The 16,753-nt window shown below is 50.0% G+C and overlaps 1 protein-coding gene across 1 annotated transcript in view; it reads right to left on the bottom strand.

Moving 5' to 3' along the window:
* Nucleotides 1–373: 373 nt before the first annotated feature.
* C6H14orf132 (chromosome 6 C14orf132 homolog) overlaps nucleotides 374–16,753 on the bottom strand; it is a 45,320-nt gene continuing 28,940 nt past the window's right edge. Inside the window, exon 3 of the mRNA XM_074364832.1 lies at nucleotides 374–6,299. Within this exon, the coding sequence (XP_074220933.1) occupies nucleotides 6,075–6,299 (225 nt within the window). The 3' untranslated portion in view covers nucleotides 374–6,074. The remainder of the gene's footprint in view (nucleotides 6,300–16,753) is intronic.

Raw genomic sequence — 16,753 nt, forward strand, 5'->3', positions numbered from 1 at the left:
CCTGTGTGGTGTTGAAATTCACTGGGCCGGTCCTTTGGCTACCACTCATTCATTCTCTGAATGTCAGTTGTGTGCTTACCACAGGCCAGGCACTGTGCTAGGATGCGGGGGTGAGAAAAAGTTGGGATGATAAACTTTGCTCTCAGATGGCTCAGAGGGCGGGGAAAACTGGTGGGTAAGTGAATGTTAATGAAAATGAATGTTAATGAATGAAAGCGATTTGCTGCAGGTGGTGGGGAGACTGGGAGGCTGCCGGCAGCGGTGGGGGGGGGGGCGTGCTGCCTGCGGGAGGGGGCGGCAGCTGGAGCGGAGCATCGCGAAGGTGAGTCGACAGCATCCTTTAGAGAAAGCACAGGCTGGATTCAGACACGTAAGAGTTGATGTTTCCTTTCTTTGTTTTAATTCTCATAATAGAAAATGACAACAAAGCAGCAGTGCCAACAGTCAACGGAGCACGATTCCACAGCTACAGTTTTACATCCATTAAGGTTAGAGATTTTTCATCAAAAGAGCACGTTGAAGCCCTACGTTAAGAAATAGCCTTTTCACTGTAGTAAAAGTTAGTGATCCCATCTCGAAACCTGGGGGCTTGAGTAGCAAAGGACTACAAGAATAGTGAAAATACCTTTTTGTTCAGTAAACTACTAACATTTACAAGTTGATTATGAAAACATTCGTAAGACACAGGAACGTTTCTGGTTCTCTTGGCATGAAGACTGGGTATCTGGACAGCGGTTAGTTACAAGAACAAGGTTTAAAACTTTGAACAGTAGAAACGTTAGATAGTAGAAAGGCTGTTAGGATATTTTCAACTGGGGGAAACAGGGTAGGAAAAAGTCAGAAACAAGAGAAGATGTGGGTTTGCCCAAAGGCTGTTAGCCAGTCCTCCCACCCCCTACCCCTTCTAAGATTTTCGCAGATATACTGGCGAGGGGCCAGGTCCCTCAAGGTCCCAGAGACACACAGTTACTGGGAGGGGGAATATTGGACAAGTTCAGCCCCACCCTCCCATTGAGTTTGTTGGATTTTTTTCCATCCAGGCTGACTCTGCACGGAAGCCCAAGACAGTGGCAAGGGAGAGGGCGTGGATTTCCAAATGGCTTGCTGGGTGCCGGACCACTGCCCTTGGCTGGAATTATTATTTGAACTTGAGGCAGCAACCATGATCACTTCTGCAGCTCAGAAGAGCTTTGAATTATTCAGTGACTCACAAATGGGGAAAGGTGGAGCTTTGGAAGACACCCACAGCTCTGGAGTCAGAGATAGCACGGTCTAGTGCTGGGTGTCCCACCCTCAGCACTACTGGTGTTTAGGGATGAATAATTCTTTGTCGTGGGGGCTGTTCAAAAGCATCCCTGGCTTCTATCCACTAGACACCAGTAGAACACATCCCCCCACATCATGAAAAACAAAACTGTCTTCAGACATTGCCAAAGGTCCCTTGGAGGGTAAAAGTGCCCCCAGGTGAGAACCACAGTCCCAGTGGTTGAGAAATGTCATAGATGTTCTGGGCTCAAGGCTCTGCTCCCCTGCTGATTGGTCTGACCTGGCAACTATCTCAAACCTCTACCGAGAGCAGGTAGGGCAGGAGAGGTGGGCCCCGTGAGGTAGGCCAGGCAAAGACAGAACATTCAGCCTCCGACTGCTCCCTCTGGCCAGGAGAACAGCTCCTAGGGCCTCCCCAGCCCACCAGGGACCTGAGGACAGTCAAAAAGCATTTGCCACGACGTGGAGAAGGGGGCTGGGTGACAGCTGGCAGAGAACACGATGCCTGTCCCAGGGCTGGGACTGGTAATCCAGGGTCCCCCCTGAGTTTCCTGGCGAATGCACAGCCTCTGGGCTGGGCATCCGGGCAGGGCCACCCCTGTCTCTCCGGCAAACGCACAGCACGCTGGGGGATGGCGCCCTGGGCCGGGCATCCCGAAACCTGTCCGCTCTCCACCAATTTACCGCGTGGCCCCAGCTGCCTTCCCAAAAGGTAAAGGTCCTGATGTCACTGTGAGGCTCTGAGACTGACAAATACCTGGGCACTGTTACCCACCCCTTCCTAGGACTCACAGTCAAAATCAGCTCTTCGGGACCAGAACAGCCCAGCCTCAGAAGCCCGTCCTGGGAAGGTCCATTCTAAAGGGCTCATCACAGAGGGAATGGACGCAGGGTGACCACCCAGCCTGCAGGGCCAGCAGCGCTGGCTCTGAACCCCAGCCCCTCCGCTGTGGGTTCCCAGGTGCACAGCCTGGCCTCAGCTTTCTCCACAGAAAAACATGACCGCACACCAGCCCCCAAGGGGTGATTTGAGAAGTACGTGAACTATATACAGCACACAGCACAGGAAGGTGTGTAGTCACGACAGCAGGAGGAATAATCATTGTTAACCACATCACCGCTAATTATGAGGGAGGGTCATGGTCCTGAGAGAGGGGAGTGCTTGTCTGGAAGGGATCGGCAGCAGTGTAGATGGCGGCCGAGCCTCTCCAGTCCCCAGGGAGGGATTCGGACAGATGCTTGTGGGCTGGCGGGCAGCCAGGCCCTCCATTTAGAACAGACTGGAAAATGGCCTGTTGTCTCTCCAGCCAAGTGGTGCCAGCCTGTCCCCCCGCCTCTCTCCCTCGGATCCTACGAGACTCCTGAAAGGAGATATAAGCGTCTGTCTCTGGCGGATAGATGGTGTCAAGGGAATCTCGTTTGCCTCTTGACCTTGATCCCATGGAAAAGGGGAGGGCAGCAATGGCAGAGCAGGAACCAGCAGAGCGATCTCTCACTGGGGCCTCATGGGAAGCAGAATCTCCTTGGGACATGCTCCGGCCTCTCCTCCAAAATTCCAAGGACAGCAACTCATGACCTCATAAAGCAAGCGAGGTCTGTTTGGTGAAGGGCACACATGGGTGTGGAACACCTACGGCTCGCAGCGGGGAAATGGAGGGGCTCGCTGAGGGGCAAGTGCAGGGTGCATTCCAGCAAACAGAGGACCCCTTCCCTGAGGAGCAGCGACTAAAGAGGCAAGCGTCTCCTCCCTCAGCATGGGCCGTCAAGCCAGGGTGGGCTCCGAGGCCAGCCTCACCTGGGAGAAGCCAGAACGGGAGCCCCAGGCTGGCTGGGGTCTGAGGGAGGAGCACCCCACCCCCGACCCCGACCCCACCCATCCCTGTGCTTGGGAGAGCCCTGGGGCTCAGCGGGAGGCCTGAGCCTGTGCTGGCTGGGGCCCAGCCTGCAGCATGGACCATCCCACATTGAGGATGTCCTCATCAATTCTGGCTGCATGAGCCTCCTCCTCCCGAGGGCCCCACTGTGGGTTCTGGGTTTGGGCCAGGGACCTTCTACACGTATCCCGAGAAAGCTGGTTTCTGGGAGCTTCTCTAGCCAGGCAAGAGACTTGTATTCAACTTTAAGGAACAGGGCAGGCGACACCGTGTTCCAGAAAGAGCCGGCTTTAGAAGCCAATGGTTCTAAATGGTTCAAGTTCAGCCTGCTCATCACTTTCATGCTGTGTGGCCTCGGGCAAGTTAGTCCACTCCTCTGAGCTCCTGGTTCCTTATCTGTGTATTGGAGCAATGATGCACTAGGGTAATTGTAAGGATTAAATCTGTGCATGCGAGTGGGGCACAGTGCCCGGACGCAGGACACAAGCCCTGATGTCAGATCTGCTGGCCTTTCTTAACACCCAAGACAGAACCCCAACTGAGGCAGGAGGGAGAGGGCAGCCACTCTGGCTGGAAATCTAACGTGCACATTGATTCTCACCATTATCTGAGTGAAGGTGGAGACAAAGAAACCACAGGAGATGGAGATGGAGTGAACTTGGGCAAGTCACTGTAATCTGTATGATGCAAAATTCGGATAGAAGGCCCCTAAAGCTCCTGACCATCTATGGCCCTGACAGAAAAGGGAGAAAGATTTGAAAGTTGAATTTAACTGTCACTCATGTCAGGGGGAAAAAGCTTTCACAGGGGAAACCCCTGTGCCCAGAAGTACCCAGTGAACAGGGGCCCACCAGGGCTGGCCTGGAGGCTGGAGCTCTCCTTACAGCTAGAAGCCAACCTTTTCTCTCCTCTCCCCATCATGGCAAACATAGAATTCTGTTTTCACAGGCCTTTTGAGAATAGGGAGCTGCCACCTGCCTCTTACAGGGCTGCGGGCTTCCCTGGGAATGTCAGGTCAGGAGGCAAAGAGTCAGAGAATTTGGGCTTGAGTGACCCCCCCATGAAGACACATTTTCTCCCCACCCTGGCTCTGGACCTCCCTCCTTGGCTCCTTCTCATAAAGACATGTGTCTAAGAAAGACCTCGCTCATGTGGCGGACGCCAGAGCTTCACGGAGAGGAGTTTGCTGTAGAAGCAGCTGGGACGGAGTGTTTCCCATGGCAACCACCCAGCCCTGCCTCCAGGCTGGTCCTGCCTGCACACAGCAGGGCCCCGTCAGTGATTCCAAAAGAGGTCCTGGTAGAAGGTGCCACATCCCTTCTCCCACTTTGCAGAGGTCACACTGGCTTTCTGTGCTCCTGATCTCCACTCGAGCTGAAGCATCTGTGGATGGACGCCGGGTGGCAGTGACGGATGCGGCCAATAAGAGCTGGCGGCTGTCTGCCGGCACTGTCTGGAGGTCGGGTGTAATCCTGTTACCAGGGCAGCTTGGTGCCAACCTCCCAGAGATGAGTGGCTGCCCCTGGACAATTAAGATGTCCCTTTGCCTGGCATCAGGAGCACTCATTTCTCCTGGGACCACAGTGACAAATTCAGCCTCTTTACAATTGTCCGCAAATATGCATGAAGGCTTCTTATTGGCCCTATAAGTTTCTCCAGCACAAAGGGGGAGGTCATGCCCTTCATTTTCTTTTCACAGTGCAGGGGGGAGGCAAGGAGAAAGCCACTCCCTGCCTGCAGGCGAGTGAGCCCGCCTCTGAGCTCCTCCCACTCTCGGGGGGCAGGGATGGGGGTCGGGGGAAGGCTGTCTCTGGAAGTGGGGGCACTGTGCAACGACCTTTCCTAAGGACGAAAGAAAACTGAGCCCTTCCCTCTACTGCCTCCTCCAGCACATCCATCCTGCTCTAGTCTTGACGAGGGGGCTCCCTGGTTTGCCAGTCCCCCCGGCCACTGGCTTTTAAGCACATAAGGACATTGACTCAGGCAGAACCCGTTCATGCCTGCAAGAGCACCTAGTGGCCAAACCACATTTAAATGTGGGTGGCTCACCACCGTGCCCACCCTGGGCTCAACTGCCTGCGATCAAAGGCGAACCACGCCCCTCTCCTGCCCATCTGCCAAAGGAGGAGGTGGACTGGAGCCTTATTCATCCCAAACTCCGTGATTTCTCAGAGAAGGAAGGACATCTTCAGTAGGGGTCCTGAAGAGTTAACTGCTGGGCAAATCTGATTTTTAAAGATGCCTTCTCCTCTTTTTAAAAAGAAGAGATAGACTATCCAGCAGATAAAAACCACCACGACCACCCTGGAAACCTCACCGTCTCACCAGTAACCCCCCCATTCCTGGGTTTTCTGATGCTTTCGGGTTTCATAAGGGGCCAGGTGTCTGTTGACAAAGATGCCATTTCTAAGTCAAACAAGGAACATTCAACAGCCCTTCAAGGGGCTGCCGCCAGTATTCTGAGGGGCTAAGTGGGAAACCAAGATTGGCGTGGGCACACTCAAGTTCTGAGGGCTGCTCCTGCCCCAGTGCTCCACACACCACGTGTGATAAGTTTGCATAAAAACAAGACACATAAATGATTATTTACTGTCAGCGAACTATCATCCAACCATGTCTGTATTTTAAACCTAACTGGCCATTCCCTCTGGTCTCATGTTCTTGAGATGCAGTTTTCAGAATTTCCCAATCTGCTCCTCGGAGGCTTGGCCCTGTTGTGACTCTGGGGGCTGGAAGTCATGCCTTCGCGTTTACTGGATCAGCTGGACCACAGCGTGGAGTATTTGAAATCAGGGCTGCTTAGGGGAATTCCGGTTGCATGGCGGCTCTGCTTGGAGAGGCTGTGTGCCTGGTCAGAACTCCTGGTTCTAGAACGTGGGTGTGGCCCGCAGCCGACAGCCGCAGCGCCTCGCTGGCTGGGCCGTCTGGAGTCGCTCAGAAGGTGAAGGCGTACACCACGCCAACCACCACGATGTTCCCCAGCGTGGCCACGATGGCGATCCACAGCAAGACGGCGTCATTGGAGGACCGGGGCGGCTCCTCCGGCTGGCCATGGCCGCTGGAGGCCGCGTGGACGTTGGTGGAGGAGTTAAAGAGGGAGTACTCGGTGCTGAAGTCCTCATTGGGCGAATCCATGAAGGCGCCTCCCATCATGGGCAGCTGAGAAGAAGGAGAGAGAGAATGAACAGGGCACCTGGGGGCAGGAGGACGGCCCGCAGTGGGGGGGGGGTGTGGTGGCGGGGCATCTACCTGGCCGAGCAGCCCTCTCCGAAGACACAGCATCTACCTGGGCTTTGCGTTTGGCGTTTTAAAATAATTGACGCCGCGTGGTTTAATCCAGAAATATCAGTATCCCTGCAACCTTGTGAGGCAAACGCTCAGGCCCATGTTGCAGGCGAAAGCCTCAGGGCTCCGAGCGGCTCAGCAGCCTTCAGCCCAGCCGGTGGGCAGCTCCCCTACAGACCCCCCTCCAGGATAGCATGAGTCCTAAATGTCTTTGCTCCTCTTCTAATTTTAATAACAATATAGGCTCAGGACGGAAGATTAAGACAATACAAAAGAGGAGAAAAAAGTGTAATCTCACCAATTTGGAATAATTACTGTTAATGTTTTGCACCTTAGAATGTTCATATTCTTTGTTCAATTGGCAGTCATTTATTCATTTATTTATTTAGAGGAGTAACTAGATTTGTCTATTTATTGATCGATTTTTAATGGAGGCACCGGGGATTGAACCCAAGACCTCGTGCGTGCTGAGCTACACCCTCCCCACTTAATCACTCTCAACAGTTTGATATCTTCCTTTGCAATCTGTTTTTCTGTGTGTGTGTATGTCTGTGAGAGAGAGAATACCTTTAAACCTGTGGCTGTATATTCCAGTATTAATAAGTCTATTAAAATACATTTTAACTGTTGTATAACATCGTAACATAAATACAAGCCATGACTTAACCGTTCCCCTAGAACTGGAAAGCTAGGAATTTTGATGTTCTCTTATAGATAGCACACTGATAAGCATCCTTGTGCGTGCATTTGGGTGCACACACGTGCCTGCACACACACTTTTATTTAGTGAGCAGACCCAGATACAGAACTTCCCAGTCAATGACTTGTGAACATTTCAAGCTTCTGCTGCACAGGGACAAACTCCCCCCAGGAGAGTGATTCTAATCTCCAAGGCTTGCTTTTTGGCACCTGAAGATGCTGGTATGTTTGTGCTCCGGGGATCAGAGCTTCCTCTTTCTAGTTGTAAAGGCTTTTGCTCCTGAGACTCAGGATGGAGGTGGGAGAGGTGGGCTGCTCAAAGGGTGAGCTTGGCCTGGATACAGCCATGGAGAGGCCCCCTTTACCCGCTCCAGCCCAGGAGACCAATGTCCATGCCATCCAGGCCTTTCCAGACCCCTCCAGAGGCTGACATGCCCTAAGCCTCAGGGTTGGCTCTGGCAACTGTTCGATCCATAGTAAACTTTTTTTTTTAATGGTACAGGAATGAATGAACACTGAACAGTTCATCTTTCCTTCAATTTATTGAGCACTATTCCTCTTACCAACATGGAGGCCCAGCTATGGTCAGGGAAAGTGCTAGGGATTTTTAAATACTCTCATCAAATCCCTCAGCTGTCCTGCTGGAGGGTACCACTGCACCCCCATTTCACAGATGGGTAAGCATGGGTCATGGCCACTGCACTCATCTGAGCTGCAATCAGGGACGAGAACCAGGTGTGTCCGACTGCAGAGCCAGGGTGCTTCGCACCCAGCACTCTAAGAAAGCGGGGCGAAACAGGAAGCTGACTTTCTCCCTCCCAAGCATGCCTGGACCTTGCAGCTGGTTCCGCAGCCACGTCCCCTGGCGTCCCTGCCGCACTCCCCCCATGTTAGTAACCGCACGTCTGGTGTCCTCTGCCCACTGGCCGGCTCAGCCTCTCCTCCCTCCCCCAGGACCCAGGTTTCTAGACAGACGTCCTGCTTGGACTCCACTCCTCCACCCTGTTGGGCTCTCTGGGCAAGTCCTGAACTCCCTCTCTTCTCTTCCGGGCATCTGTGCATTCAGTGAACATTTCCATCCGAATCACTGGGGGAAAAAGAGAGGGGACTGGGCAAAGCCTTTGGTCGGCGGAGGAGAGAGGAGCCCCCCGGCTGACACAGCCCTGCCACCAGCCTGCACGGGGGCTGCTGCCCCCGCCCCACGGGTCTCACCCCGTCCCCATCCCTGTGGGTATCTGACGCCCTGTGTTAGCTTCCTATAGCTAGTAAATGACCATAAGCTTCATGGTTTAAAAGAACGCACATTTATTATCTGACAGTTCTGGAGTCAGAAGTCTGAGTCTCGCTGTGTTCATCATACTGGGCTCACATGGAGCCTCCAGGACCACCTCCCAACTCAAGATCCTGCACCTTCATCACCTCTGCAAAGTCTCTGGCTACCTAAGGGGACACATTCATGGGCGGCTCTATCTGGAGGTCAGCCTCCCACTCCACATGGAATTCTTCTGAAGACAAGGCCCCCTCATCTCGTGCTCCCTCAGCTCCACTCATAATGCAGAAAAGGAGACACATACAACCATGTGGAATTAATGAACTTGAAACCAGCAGAAGGGCTCCTAGCAGGCTGCACTTCATACCCCTGACCCCAGAGGGCCCCCAAGGTGGGACAGCTCATTATCCACGGTGAGCCCCCCTCTGCCTTGCACCTGCAGAGACGGACGGCTCAGCACTGCCAGAGGTCACAGCCAGTGTCTGATTCTCCTGCCTCAGAGCTTGGGGAACGGGGAAACGGGAGGGTTCCGCTGTCAGAAAGGCTGCCTCCTTACAGTTAGTACAGCCGAGTGAATCATTTAATCAGCTTGCCTCAGTTTCCTTCACTGTAAGTAATGAAGATAATACACTGGAACCAGCAGTATTCTCGCAAGGAGTAAATAAGATCCTATATGATAAGTCAAATGTGGCACAAGACAATCGCTCGATAACTCCTAATAGTCTTTCCTTCTCTTGTTCATGTAGTAATTCACAATCGAGAGTATCACGTGCATTTCTTATCCAACTGCTTAAGCTAAAATGAGGGAACTGGGGCCCCGGCATTTCTGGTCCCGAGCCTGTGTGGGATCAACTCACCACAGGCTCATCTGCAGCAGTGCAGGCTCCCCTGCTCCCCCAAGTTCTGCCGCCGAGAGCTGCTCCAGGCCAGCACTGCCGCTCAATCTGTCTCCTCAGGTTTGTTAGTTTTGATGTTTTTTTTTCCTTTGTAAAAATAAATTCTACTTCAAAGTAATGGGGTAAGCAGGAAAATGAGTTTAAACAGCAAAATCCCATGAATAGAAAATCAAAGGAGGTCAGCCTCGGTTCCGTCATTTGGAAGTTGGGAAGATTTGATCAGAAACTGACTCTTGGTAAGAATGAAAGAATGTCGGTGGCGTGTCATTACTGAGACAAGCAACTGGGCCTTCTCACCCCCGTGGGCAGGTGAAGTCACTGGAGCCCTGAGCATGGGGCTGGCTGAGTGGCTTGGATGAGGGTTTAGCTCAGAGCAGATCTGGAGTGATGATACATAACTTCAAGCACCAGAGGGTCCATCATGCAGAACAGAATGCAGCCCGAGGAGGCGGAACGAGGGAAGGAGCCTCCTGCTGCTGAACTGGACACCAGCAGTCAGAAGGACACAAGGTTGGAGTGAGGGTGGGGGCTTGCTTCCTCATCAGAGATGACCGTGTCAAGATCAGGAAAACTCTCGCTGGCTTGTTGAAGAGGGCTCCCCAGCACAGAGTGGCCCAATGGCCAGTGTTCAAGGTCAGTGTTATCTCTACAAGCTTCCTGACCAGAACTTCCAGGACGGCAGGAAGCTTCCCTGTTTCCCAGTATCCCAGGGCCTAGGACAGAGCTGATGCTCAAAACACACTTCTTGAATAAATGAATTCTAGAATCAGCCAAAAATCCTGGGGGCACGCTGCGATTCAGCCCCTGAGCCAACATGTCCTCGCTCGGGGCCCAATTCTTAACCTGAGGCTCAGGCTTCTCATTTAAAAACAGGGAAAAGAACGCAGACTGCCTCATAGCAGAAGGGGGGCTGGGAGGCTCTGACAGTAAGTGAAAAAAAGCTTTTTGTTGGGGGAAAAGGCAAGTCACAAAAGAAACTCAGTTACCATCCCTGAAATTAAAAACACGCCTAAAAAAAATACTGTATCTCATGCACGGCTCCACTTGCAGGGAACCGTGCAAACATGGACTGTGAATATAGAGTCAGGTTCACGACAGTGGCTGCCTCTGAGGAAGGGGGTGGTGGGAGGAGACAGACTGATTTTGTTTAATATTTTATAATAAGAAAAGATGAGCAAACATGGTAAAATATGAAAAAATGGTCTATTCTGGTTAGTGGGCACACAGGCGTCTGTCACTTTTTGGTGTTTTAAACTTTACGACGTTAAAAGTGATGCTTTGAATAATGCAGCACGTCACACACAAGACGGTTAGGACCAGCTGCCCTCTGAAGCCAGGAGGGTGACCCAGCCCTCGGGGTCCCCGTCCCTCATGTGATGGGGTCACCGTGTGGCATGTGTGGCCAAGCGAGGAGTGGAGGGGCTCCAGGAGGATATGGCTGCCGTGGGCCAGGGGGAACAGAGCTGCTCGGAGGGGGCGTGGCCTCTGGGTCCCCATCTGTCCCTGCTGAGACAGAGGTTACGTAAATGTCCCCTAAGTGGGCCTCTCAGAGAGAGGAACAGAAGATGCTTTCAAAAGAAAGTCTTCAAAGCGCAGGAACCAGAGGTGGCCCAGCTGCACATTTTCCTGAATAATGACCGCCTTTCAGAGGAAATGAGAGAGAAGGGGCTTTTGTCGGTGGAGGCTCTGTGAAGGGGAGCTTGCTAGCCGTACCCCGGGCTACCCCAGGCCGTCCTCCCGGCCCTGCCACAACTAGATTCAATGCTCCTGGGCTGTGGATTTGAAGATAAATTTGTGCGGGAGTAAAAGCATTTCTGTAAGTGTCCCCTCCCACCCTCCTGGGCCCAGGAGCCTTGGGGTCTCCCTGCCTTCCTCGCTGAGCCTCGCTTACAAGGTAGCAGACCAGGAGAGTGATCGCCAAGGTCAAGCCCGGGGCCCCGGCGTCCTTGCCAGGTAGTAAGGAGGTCAGACGCAGTTACAGACGGTCCCAAAGTGAGAGCTTGTGTGGTGAGGGTCGTCAGATAAATTGACAAAATCTTCCGAGAAAATGCAGGAGACCTAGTTAAATCTGAATTTCAGATAAATAACCACGAAACTATTTTTTTAGTACAAGTATATCTCAAGTATTGCATTGGACATACTTATAGCAAAGAGTTATACTAAAAAATTATCTGACATTCGAATTCAACCGGGTGTCCTGTGTTTTTATTTGCTAAATCTGGCACCTCCACGCATGGCCAAGCCGAGAAAGAGCTGCAATTTCAGAATTTGTACAAGGGGCCGTGCCCTCAGTTTGTCTCTGCAGAGCCTGCCATCTGTGGCCCAGGCTCTCTGGTGACCTAGTTCATCGGAAAATTCCAGGGATGCCTCCAGCCAGACTACAAACATTATAAAGATAATTTCTCTCATCAGTAAGTTCTCAAAGGGTCTTTTGCTCCAAATATAAAGGCTGGATAGATTTAGAGTGTCATTCACCCATTCATTATTCATTCAGCAAACGCTGAAGACCCACTCTGCACCAGGAGGTGTTGGACAGACACTCGGGAGGTCAAGGGTAACCCATGACCTCTGCCCTTGTAGGGCTCACATTTAAAAGGAATAGAGACTCAAGCACGCTGTCCTAACATGGCATTACCCGCTCTTTAACAGAGATGAGAAAAGGCAGTGGGCTCCCACGGCGTGAGGCAGGGCAGGTTGGGGTCAATTCCGTGGGCTGGAGAACCAGGCATGAGGCTGAGCCCCAGCTCTGTCCCTTTCTGGCTGTGTGACAGGGGCAAGTGACTGACATGTTCTGGGCCTCAGTTTCTTTATCTGTAAAATGAGGATAATAGTGGGAGCCACACCCTAGGGTCTCATGTCTGAAATATGCAGCGTCCTGGCTGTAAGTACCCAGGGTTTGTGAGCCGTAATTGTTAGTATTGTCCTGAGGGGGTGGGGGTGGGGGTCCAGGCACCCGTGGCTGTTGCCCTCTCAAGTCCTCACCAGAGTGAAGCTCTCAATTTTCTCCATCTTCCACTTTTGGGTCTGTTTAATTTCAAGTGAATCCCACCGGGAGCAGGAGAAGAGGAGTCCAGGGCCCACCGCAGAATGAACAGTGATGCCCTTGCAGTGTGCTCCGAAGGCGAGGGTTGAAGCCCCGTCAGGCGGGAGCATCAGGGGAGAGAGCAAGGCTCCGACTTCCACCTCTCGCCTGTGGATCTTACTAAGCGTCACGACTCCCCGGAGGCCTGGGTTGAAGGGCACACTGAGCTGGCCGGTGAGGCCGCGGCCTCCTCACCCGGGGAAGGGAGTAACCAGGCCGCGCATGGTCAAGGATGCCCGGAGATGCCCCAGGAGTTCGCGCCGTCCTGGCTCCAGGCCCAGCTGTGCCTGCCGGCCTGGCCCTCATTTACTGCTCAGTCCGTTTCCTGTCTAAACGGTGAGGCCTCCAGCCCCAGACCCAGGGGACCTTTATGAAAAAGTCAGATTAAGATGAAAGGCTTGTGGTGCTGGAGAGACACAGCACAACTAGGAACTCTCGACCTGGGGGCTGATGAGGGAGCAGCAGGCGGGGCGGGAGCGGGGAGCTTTCTGGGGCTTTGCCTCCTTCCCTCCCCACTTCCCCAGAGAAGCCCTGGGAGAAACCCTCCTTCTCGACAGAGAACTGAGAAGAGGGACTCCCAGCAGCTGGAGAGCTTGGGGGAGTCTCGAAGTTCTTTCTTTTTTCTCTTTTCTCTCTCCCGGCCTTGTCCCAGGGCCAGTCTCAGTCACTGGACTGTGCTTTGATGGCCGTGATGGTGGAGGCTGTGACCTAAAATGTAGGAGAAATCCCTTCTCTCCAGCTAATAGGATGGAGAAAAGGGCCCCTCGGGGTCTGAAGTGTGCGGGAGTCTCCCTTACCTTTTTTTCCTGCTTTGCCGTGTGGGCATCTTGGCAGTATGGAGCTGGATGACAGCACAGGAGGATGGAACTGACAGAAACACCGACTTTCCAGCCAGAGGGTTGGGAAAGAAGGCCCCTGGGAGCCAGAGTATCCTGGGGGTAAATCTCTGGGGGAGAGAGCTGGAGAAGGGGTCCTCTAATTCTGTGTGTGAACCTCACATGTTCTGGGCTCGCTCCCAGCTGCACATGCTCAGAAGTGAACCAAGGAATCACAATAAAGGCTTTGAGAACAGAATGAAGCCCCCTGAGAGCCCAGACTCAGCCCTGAGAGGTGCCTGTGCAGAACAGCCCTCACAGAGCTGCAAAGATGTCACAGCCAGAACTGACATCAGGACCACTACTTACAGAAAATAAGGCAAAAACGTCCCCAAAAAAGAAACTGCTAAATGGTTTCACTGAAAAATTATATCGAATGTAAGGAAGAATCATACGAGTTCTACACAATCTCTCCCAGAAAACAGAAGAGGAGACACTTTCCAGTTTATTTTATGGGACATCTCCTAAATCATGTTAATGATGCTAGCATTATCTTGCAACCAAAATCAAAGACATGACAAGAAAACGGAAGATCAATTTCCTAACTGAACACAGACAAAAAGTAGACAACAAATACTAGCAAATTAAATCCAGCAACGTATAAAAAGGGATAATGAAAGACTGGGTCAACATTCAAAGTCAACTAATGTGATTCACTATAGTAACGGAAATAAGAAGAAATAAAACATGATCACATCAATAGACGCAGAAGAGACATTTGACAAAACTAAGTATCTATTAATGGTAAAAACTCTTAGCAAACTGGAAACAGAAGAAAACTCCTTAAATTTGATAAAGAACATCTACAAAAACAAAAAACAACAAACAATCTAGAGCTAATATCATACTTAATGGTGAAAGATTGAATGATTTCCCTCTAAGATCTGGGGAATAGGCAAGAATGTCATACTGGAAGTTCTAGCCAATGCAATAAGGTAGGAGAAAGAAATAAAAGGCATGTATATGGGAAAGGAAGAAATAAAACTACCTCTAATTGCAGAAGATATGATTGTCTGCATAGAAAATCCCAAGGAATTTACAAAAAGATCACCTCACTCTTAAGTGAGTTTAACAAGGTCATAGAATACAAGGTGAATATTAAAAACCAGGAGGGTGGATATAGTTCAGTGGTAGAGTGGGCCCTTAGCATGCGTGAGGTCCTGGGTTCAATCCCCACTATCTCTGTTAAAAAAAAATGTAAAAAACCCCAATTGTATTTATACATTTAAGCAATGAACAATTGGAATTCAAAAAAGAAAAGTCTTATTTACAAAAGTACCAAAAATAAAACACTACTATAAATCTAACAAAATACGTGCATGATCTGAATGCTAATGAAATAAATCAAAAAAATATCTGAGTAAGTGGAGAGAAATATTATGACCCAGAAGAATCAAGATTGTTAAGATGTGAATTCTCCCTACAGTGATGTATAGGTTCAATGCTATAACAATCAAAATCCTAGCAGGAATTTTTGTAGATATAGACAAGCTGATTCCAAACACACACACACATGCACACACACACACACACACAGACAAAGGACTGAATATAGCCAAAACAATTTTGAAAAAGAACTAAGCTGGTGCACTCACAGTACTTTAGCAAAAAAAAAAAAACAAAAAAACAAAAAAAAACCAAAAAAACAAAAAAAAAACCAAAAAAAAAATACTTGCTATAAATAAAATATAAACTTATAAATAAAAACTTACTATAAATCTATAGTTACCAAAACTATAGTTCTGGCAAAAGAATAGATACATAGATCAATAGAACAGGGGGGTCTAGAAATAGATTCATATAAACATGGTCAGTTGATTTTTGAAAACATTGCTAAGGCAATTAAATGAGAGGAGGGTAGTCTTTTCAACAAATGATGCTGAAACAACTGGACATCAACACGCAAAAAAAAAAGTTACCTGGAACCCAACCTCTTATATAAGAATTACTAAACAATTCTCATGACTTACACAAAAATTAACTCAAAATGGATCATAGACCTAAATGCAAATATAAAAGTATAATGCCTTTAAAAAATACAAAGGAGAAAGATGTCTGTGACCTTGGGTTCGACAAAGAGTTCTTTTAGATCCAACACCAAAAGCACAATCCATACAAAGAAAACACTGGTAAACTGGATTTCACCAATATTAGACACTTTTCCTTTGTGAAAGTCACTGTGAAGAGAATGAAAAGACAAGCCATAAACTGGAAGAAAATATTTACAAGTCACATATCTGACAAAGAATGTGTAACTAGAATATATAAAGTTCTCTGAAAACTCAACAATAGGGAAAAAAAATCACACTTTGAAAAATGAGCAAAAGATTTGAACAGCCACTGAGTGGGAGATACATAGAAGGCAGACAAACGCCCAAAAAGATGTTCAATGTCATTAATCATTAGGAAAATGCAAATTAGAACCATCATGAGCCACCACTACACGCCTATTAAAATGGCTAAGTTAAAAACACAAAAACCCGTCACTATTTAGTTCTAAGAATGTGGACGAAGCAAACAGAACTCTAGCACAAAGCTGGTGAGGAAGAAGAATGGTAGAGACATTTGAGAAAATCGTTTGGTAGTTTCTTACCAAGTTAAACATACACTTACCAAATGACCCTGGGATGCTGTCCCATGCATTCACCCAAGAGAAATGAAAACTTATGTCCACACAAAAATCTATGTGCAAATGTTCCTAATAGCTTTATTCATAAGTGCTCCAAACTGGAAACAGTGCAAACATCTCTTAACTTGTAAATGGACAAATGGTGGCACATTCTCACAATCAAACACTGCTCAACAATAAAAGTGACGAATTGCCAATGTACACAGCAACACAGCGAATGGCAAATGCGTTAGACTCTACTGAGTGAAGCAGGACTGAAAAGGCTGCATCCTGGATGATCCAATTCATGAGATATTCTGGAAGAGGCAGAACTGTAGGGCAGACACTGGGAGAAAGGTGTGGGTGTGACAACAAAGGACAGCAGGAGGCAATGTTCTGGGTGTGATGCAAAGTTCTAAATCTTCATCGTGGCCATCGTCATAGGCCTCCACGCATTTGTTAAAACGTATAGGACTGGATCGCCCCCAAATAGTAAATTTTACGGAATATATATTAGAAGGTACATCACAGCGCACCAGTGGAAGGGCACTGTCATCCATGCCGCCCCCTCTCTGATCCAGGCGCTGAGCCCTGCCCGTAGCATGTGGTCCTCTTCATGCCCCCAGGAAGTGGTGGTAATGTTCCCGATTCACAGTCTGGGCTGAGGCCCCAGTGCCGAGCCAGACTCCACCCACGACAGGCTCCGAAGCCCAGGCTCTTTCTACGTGGCCCAAATTTTGCTGCATCTCTGGCAATGGTGCTTAGGGAAACTGGGGCCCACATCAGAGATCACTGTGACGTTCTGACAGTTCTGCTGCGGCCTTAGGATGCTGACCTCAGGAAGGGCCAAGCACCCTGCCTGCTTTGCCTCCCTATAGCCACTCACTCCCTTGCCTCA

This window comes from Camelus bactrianus, chromosome 6 (assembly GCF_048773025.1).
Source record: "Camelus bactrianus isolate YW-2024 breed Bactrian camel chromosome 6, ASM4877302v1, whole genome shotgun sequence".
NCBI classification, from domain to species: domain Eukaryota; kingdom Metazoa; phylum Chordata; class Mammalia; order Artiodactyla; family Camelidae; genus Camelus; species Camelus bactrianus.